The sequence below is a fragment of the Mytilus trossulus genome, chromosome 8 (assembly GCF_036588685.1).
Source record: "Mytilus trossulus isolate FHL-02 chromosome 8, PNRI_Mtr1.1.1.hap1, whole genome shotgun sequence".
Classification (NCBI taxonomy): Eukaryota; Metazoa; Mollusca; class Bivalvia; order Mytilida; family Mytilidae; genus Mytilus; species Mytilus trossulus.
The window spans coordinates 64,378,456-64,386,620 of NC_086380.1; the positions used below are offsets into that span (position 1 = coordinate 64,378,456).

Below are 8,165 nucleotides of genomic sequence, written 5' to 3' on the forward strand. Positions count from 1 at the left end.
TATATATGACATAGGCCGTACGGTGACAAATAGTTGTTAATGTTGGTTTCATTTTGGTCTTTTGTGTCAAATAGTTGTCTCAATGGCAATCATACGTACCACATCTTCTTATTTATATTATCGTCTGATTGCATTTTATAATAAGATCGCGTTCAATGTTACCAATAATTTATCCTATAAGTAAATGATGACGCAATCAATATAATGCCGATATTAGAAAAACACTATTCGTCATATTGTCAGTATTGGCGTACCTTAGTATATTTTATATTTATATTTGAAGGGACGTAATCCAAATGATTTCAATCATCTAGATATGGGTCAGTGAACATTTAATAATATACAGACTAGACATGACATGAATATACATAAACCTCTTACTCAATGGACATCAGTTAAACAATATACTATGTAGGTGAGTATGACACACATATAATGTAACAGTCGTATAATATTACACATTACAGTACATACATCTAAACGAAGATTGTAGATCGCTTTATAAAAACCTTCTTACTTCCTTCTACATTGGCTAGCCAGAACCAATCACACTATTATAAAAAGATTTATAATACAGTTGCTATGTACATAAATGAGCATAAGTGCTATGTACACGATTTGTAACTCTAGCAAGTGACTGTATCATTTTGAGTGCTTGTTACAATAAAATTGAGAATGGAAATGGGGAATGTGTCAAAGAGACAACAACCCGACCAAAATAAAAAAACACAACAACAATGTATGTGTCTTTCTAAAAATAAATATGATAATATAAAACAAAATCAGCCATATGGAGAGCAATCGCAACAATTAGTTTAGTTTAGGTTCCAAAAAATATGACGCTTTCGATTTTTTTGAACATTGTTTTTAGTTGGACGCCTTGTGTGGCAGGCGGCCAAAACGAAAAAAGCTTCCCAAAGCACACACGTTGCTGTCTTATAGAAAAGAAAAAAAGCAATTGTGAACCATGTTTAACGTTGGATATTTGAACGTTCGTTTTATTGTAGCGCAGTCTGAAACTAAAAATATTTGATAACATAGAATTCCAGTTGGTTTATTACGCTTTCAGAGATCTTTCTTATGTTTTTTTAGATAGGAATTAACAGATAGATTGTACGTTTATTTTAATTTATTTTCATGTCTAAATCTAGTCAAAATAATTATGACGTCTGGCAAGGCTATTTTTTTCGTCTGGCAGACGTCGTAGGAAAGCGACCTAGAAAAAAATTAAATAGCCTTGCCAGACGTCAAAATTATTTGGACTAGCCTAAATCAGGTTAATCTTTCTATAAAATTGAGAAAGGAAATAGAGAATGTGTCAAAGCGACAACAACCCGACCATAAATCAGACAACAGCCGAAGGCCACCAATGGGTCTTCAATGTAGTGAGAAACTCCCGCACCCGTAGGTGTCCTTCAGCTGGCCACTTAAAAAATATGCATACTAGTACAGTGTACATACAGTATGTATGCATGAATGTCAGAGATGTAGAAACATAATTTTGTAATGAAAACATAATACTTATATTCATTGATAGTTAAACTTTAAAAAAAGCTGTGGTATTATTGCCAATTAGACAACTCTCCACAAAGGACCAAATAACAAATAAATTTACAACTATTAAAAGATATGACAAGCCGTTTTGCTATTTATTCTTACTTCAAGATATCTCATAAACTTTATTAGAGATCTTATATAGTTTATAAGATATCTTATATAGTTTATAAGATATTTCATATAGTTTATAAGATATCTTATATAGTTTATAAGATATCTTATATAGTTTATAAGATATCTCATATAATTTATCAGATATCTTATATAATTGTCTTTATAAGATATCTCATAAACTATATAAGATATCTTATAAACTATATAAGATATCTCATAAACTATGTAAGATATCTTATATAAAAATTGTTTATAATATATCTCATATACTAGATATCTTATAAACCTTAGAAGATATCTTATAAATTTTAGCAGATAGTATCTTATATAATATATATAAGATATCTCATATAATATATAAGATATCTCATATAATATATGATCTCATAAAAATGAAATTATATAAGATATTTTATATATTATAGGAGATATCTTATATATTATAGGATATATCTTATTTAACAAAAGAGATATCTTATTTAGTTTATAAGATATCTCCTAAAGTTCTTTAAGATATCTTATATAGTTTATAAGATATCTTATATAGTTTATCAGATATCTTATAAAATTGTCTTTATAAGATATCTCATAAACTATATAAGATATCTTATAAATTATATAAAATATTTTATAAAAAAGTTGTTTATAAGATATCTCAAATACTTTATAAGATATCTCATATACTTTATAAGATATCTTATAAACTTTAGGAGATATCATATAAAGTATATAAGATATTTTTTAAACTATATAAGATATCTGATAAACTTTAGGAGATATCTTATATAATATATGAGATATCTTATAAAAATGAAATTATATAAGATATCTTATATATTTAAGGAGATATCTTATATATTATATAAGATATCTTATATATAATATGAGATATCTTGAAATTCGAATAAATAGTAAAACGGCTTGCCATATTCATTGATAGTTAAACTTTAAAAAAAAAAAGCTGTGGTATTATTGCCAATTAAACAACTCTCCACAAAGGACCAAATAACAAATAAATTTACAAATATTAAAAGATAACCATACGGCCTTCAACAATGAACAAATCCCATTCCTCATAGCTATATAAGGCCCTGTATTGACACAATCATGTAAAACAATTCAAAAGAGAAAAACAAACGGCGTAATTTATGAACAGAACAACGAACAAAAAACAAATATGTTACACAGTAACAAGCGACAACCACTGTATTACAGTCTTCTGACTTTGGACATGCACATACAGAATGTGTCGAGGATTAACTTGTTTGAAGGTGCCAACCATTTCATAACCTGGGACAGTGGTGCAACAGAACATCAAAGAAACGAACTATAGAACTCAGTTGAAAAAAGACATAACTCATCAGTTGGATACAAATAGATAGACATATAAAAACAGAGAGTTTATTAGACGGGTACTTGTACATCCCCACAACAAAAATACTCTGGCTATTACATATGCAGTATGGGCTTTGCTCATTGCTAAAGGCCGTACAGTGAGCCATAGTTGTTATTTTCTGTGCCATGTTGTCGCTTGTGGAGTGTTGTCTCATTGGCATTCCTACCACATCTTCTTGTTTATATTAGTTACAGGTCTGCATGAGAGTACTATCAGTTACTGAAAGCTAATTCAAAGCCAATAATATCTTATAAAACAAAATCATGAATATAGGACTGAAAGTTCTTCAAAATGAATGTGTTTCATTCAGGACGAAATGGAAAAAAAAATAATAGTAGTAAGCTGCAAGGCTGCAACAAATTATAAATGGTGTATTGACTGAGTTGAATACATGTATAACACATATGGAATAGAAATTTTATACAGGAATCACATATATCGGATTGCTTTCTTATCATGCTTATTGGTTTAATCACACAATCTGGTGTCTATACATAACCATGATAAATTTACTGTCACGTGAGCATAAATACTTCAACTGTATTAAACGGAATATGATTCACTATCAAAGCATGAAAAACTTACCTATGCAGTTAAAAGATTTAACTGTGTTGGTTTTTTTCCTTCTGTTTCAGATTATGCAAATACGAAAAATGGCCACTGAACGAGCGTTGAATTGCGGTCCTTGTGACTACAAACATGAAACAAATTCAGCAGTAAAATGGTGTGTAGATTGTTCAGAGGCTTTATGTTCGACATGCTTTGGTGTACATAAAAGTTTGAAGGTATTACGAAATCACAATGTTATTGGTATAGAAGACCATAATACCCTGCAAGGAATTATATTGGATTTACCGGAAACACAAATGTGCGACAAGCATGACAAAACGTCTGAATATTTTTGCCCATTACATGACGACATTGTTTGTATTAAATGTATCCAGACCAGCCATAGTAATTGCGATGGATGGTTGCCAATTTCAGAAGCAGCAAACGGGGTGAAATCATCTGTAGCAAAAGAGACCTTAAATCAAGATCTCGAGGACGTGATTAAAAACGTTGAATATTTGATTGAAAGTCACGAACAAGAAAGGATATCAAATCGAAACGTATGCAAAAATTTGAAAGACGAGGCATCAAAAGTTGTTGAGAGAGTTGTTCAAAGGGTAAAAGACATTGAAACAGAATTTATCAATACTATTGAAGTACAACAGAACAATATTTCTAGCAAAATAGGAAGTCGAACAATAAAATTTCAGGATAAATTGCAAAGCATAAAAGGTTTGAGAAATAGGCTGATTGGTATTGAAGGTTATGCATCAGATTCTCAAATATTTTTGAGCATCCGTAAGATTTCCAAAGAATTGAGTGAACATACAGAAGAAGTTAAATCTGTTACTGAGGAGCCAATATCTATTCTGAAAGAACTCAAGTTTACTGCCACAGTCCAGTCCTTTCTAACAGAAGGTACAGTGCTATGTCATGTGCAAAATGATTCCAAACATTTGACATTTCAACCAACACAACTGCAGAAAGTTCAGTCTCATGTTGCTGCCTCGGTCACCAAATTAACAATAGACAAAATAGAATTACAGAAAGTAGTAAAGATTGATATTGATCCCCCAGAATCAAAAGGCATGACAATTTGTAGCGCGGTTATCTTGCCAAATAAACAGTTATTTTGCAAATGGAAGGAAAGTAATCATTTTAGCATATACACCTCAGCTGGAGAATTTGTCAGATATTTGTCTGTAGAGGACAATCTTTCGTGTAACTTTATTACAACTGTTGACACGAATAGCCTAGCTTTCTCCTATTGAATAACTCAAAAGTTGATATTTTTAACATCCATACACAACAATCTGAAAAAGAGATCAGTTTCAAACAGGATATTTACGGGTTGTCATGTGACGGTAACAACTTGTATGCAGTTGGAATGACAGCAATATTTTGTGTTGATTTGACAGACGATCGTTTACGTATAACATCAGTTCCTGTAATTATTAGCGAAGTTTACTTTCTCTCTGTCAATGGAGATAAACTTTACTACGCTGACAACCAGAAAAATACAGTTTACTGTTGCAACAAAACCGGAGAGAAAATTTGGTCTTTTAAAAATCAAATCATGAAGTTTCCTGATGGCATAGCAACAGACAATTATGGGAATACATACGTTGCATGCAAAAAGTCAAACAACGTTTTAATGATTTCAGCTGACGGAAAGCACTATAAAGAAATACTGAACGCGTCTGACGGACTTAGAGAACCGAGCGCAATATTTTACGACAAACTTGAAAATCGTTTACTTGTTTGCAATACTCTTAATAGACAAGTGTTATTGTGTACAATTAAATAAACAATTTGGTCGTATATTTAAGTTGTTTTAAACATTTTGTATATATGCAAATACATCTTTATTTGTTAGAATTGGATATCATGGAAATTGTTACTTTTTTGCATTACTCAAAACAATCAAGCGTTATTGTGGTCATTTAAATAAAAAAAACATTTTAATTCGTTTTATAATTTAGTCATGTTTAATATCCTTGAAATACTTGCTACTGATCATTAAAAAGACAACCAATGAATAAACAAGAAAAAAAGATCGCAAACGTAGTTTATAATTGACCTTATTTTTTATTTAATCGGGCATACGATTTGTTGGATATGATACTTCATATATTGTTTAAATTGTAAATACGAATAAGTTACTGACATACATATTTTATCATGAGTATGATATGATGATATTAAAAATGGCGTATCGATTTACCACACACTTTGATAGTCATATCTGTATACGTGTCCTTTATCTAATAAACATTTAGGTAAAATACAGAGTTAGTTTATGAATTGGCTGCTCAGAAGCCTGCATTTCACTGGTTGTCGTATGTTGATTCGTAACATTTATTTTGTCCGTTCTTTTTTGTACATAAATTAGCCTAAGGCCATACGTGTTCTCGTTTTACATTTGTAATTTCAGGGCCTTCTATCGCAGACTATGCGGTATGGGGTTTGTTAATTATTGAAGGCCGTGTGGTGACCCATATATGTTAATGTTTGAGTCATTTGGTCTCTTCAGGAAAGATGTCTTATTGACAATCATATCACATCCTCTTTTTTTATATATATTTGACAGTTTTTAGCACACCGGGACCTGAACGGCCATATATGATCTTATGCCATCACTTGGCGTCCGTCGTTGTCCGTGGTCTGTCGTCGTCGACTGTCGTCTGTCGTCGTAAAATATTTTTAAAATCTTCTCCTTTGAAACTGCTGGGCCAAATACCGTCAAACTTTAATAAAATGTTCCCATTGTATCTAGTTTTATCTTATATCTCAAAAACTAAAGCTTTAAGAGCAAATCTGACATGGGTAAAATTGTGCAGTTGTTCTAAATCTATCAGCCCTGAAGTTTTCTGACGAATCGAACAACAATTACTCATTGATTGGTTGCTGCCACTAACATGGTAGTTTTACATTTGCAGTTTTTTGTTATTATCTTGAATATCATTAAAGATAGATATAAACTGTAAGCAGCAATACTGTTCAACAAAGTAAGACCTACAAAATAGTTAAAATGACCAAATTTGTCAATTGAGGGCATATGATAAAGTTACAGGGGAGATAATGACGTTGCTAACGAAAATTGTTATTTTTGCGACGTCAAACTATGACTTATCGGGAAAAGATTAAGTTTTCAATTGATTTATTTCATTCAAACTTATTTAGCTTGAAAAGGAGTTAATGTACTCCTCTTTTTTAAAATGCCATTTGGTTTGATTACGTAACAAGATTATGTGTGCCAATTTTCATGAAAACATGAATAGTGCATTTTTTTTTATAAATATACAGCAAAAAATGATTTTTTTTCTTCATTCATGAACATTTGATAAATACGAGTCATTTCTGAATAAAAAATGTATAAATTTTCAGGATACTTTTAAAATACAGAAATTACCTAACAAAAAACAATTTGTGTTTATCTTTTAAATACAAAAAGTTGTATTTCTTTCGAAAGGGAAAATACGGCCACAAATCCGAATTATGAGCATGAATACAAAATTTCGAACTCATTTTTCTCAAAAAGTAGCATATAGTAGGTATATTTTATATTATATATTTCATTGAATCAAGTAAAAAATAATTTATATGGATTTTTTTTATCAAAATGTAAATACGGGATCAAAACTATCGTACACTCTTAAGGAGTTATTGCCTTTTAAAGACAATCTTGCACAATTTGTTCCTCAAGTTTTCTAACATTTAAAAATCTTCTGCTCTGAAACTACTGGGACAAATACCTTCAAACTTCAACTAAATATTCCTTAGGCTATCTAGTTTATAACTTTTATCCAAAGTTTTAATTCTTTCAAAAACATGGCCGGCATGGCTAAAAATAGACCATAGGGGTAAAATGCAGTTTTTGGCTAATATCTCAAAACTAAAGCTTTTAGAACAAATCTGTCAAGGGTTAAATAGTTTTGATTGGTCAAGATCGATCAGCCCTGAAATTTTCTGACAAATCGAACAACCAATTGTTGGGTTGCTGCTACTAAATTGGAACATGTAGTTTTTTTGGTTATTATCCTGAATGTTAATATTATAATAAAGAGCAGAAAGCAGCCACCAATGGGTCTTCAACACAGCGAGAAATTTCCGAACCCGAAGGCGGTCTTCGGTTGACCTCTTAACAAAAATGTGTACCATTCCAATTGATATTTTATAGTGTGTCTTTCTACGTTGCGATGTTATACTATTGTTTCTGAAAAGGGAGAAAGTTTGGTACTATTAAAACGTTTAATTCCGCTGCAATTGTTTGTACCTGTCCTAAGTCAGGAATCTGATGTTCAGTGATTGTCGTCTGTTTATGTGGTGTATTTATAAGTGTTTCTCGTTTCTCGGTTTCTATATAGATTACTCAGGGGGATCAGGGATTACGGCTGCAGTATGGACTATATCTCAATTTAATTAAAATATTGATCTCTGATTACGTTATACTATATGACCTATGTAGTACAACGTAATCAGAGATCAAAATCTTAATTAGATTGGACTATATCTTATTCTTTTTTTGTGTGTGATATGTGTCCTTGAG

The 8,165-nt window shown here is 31.0% G+C and overlaps 1 protein-coding gene across 2 annotated transcripts; it reads left to right on the forward strand.

Moving 5' to 3' along the window:
• Positions 1–294: 294 nt before the first annotated feature.
• Positions 295–5,498, forward strand: LOC134682045 (zinc-binding protein A33-like). Of its 2 annotated transcripts, none has more exons than XM_063541641.1 (2): positions 295–415; positions 3,703–5,498. In XM_063541641.1, the coding sequence occupies exon 2, from the start codon at positions 3,706–3,708 to the stop codon at positions 4,885–4,887; it is 1,182 nt and encodes a 393-aa protein (XP_063397711.1). In that variant the 5' UTR covers positions 295–415; positions 3,703–3,705; the 3' UTR covers positions 4,888–5,498. The 2 variants fall into 2 exon arrangements, with proteins under 2 accessions (XP_063397711.1, XP_063397712.1); XM_063541642.1 differs by having other exon boundaries at positions 314–411.
• The last annotated feature ends 2,667 nt before the right edge of the window (positions 5,499–8,165 follow it).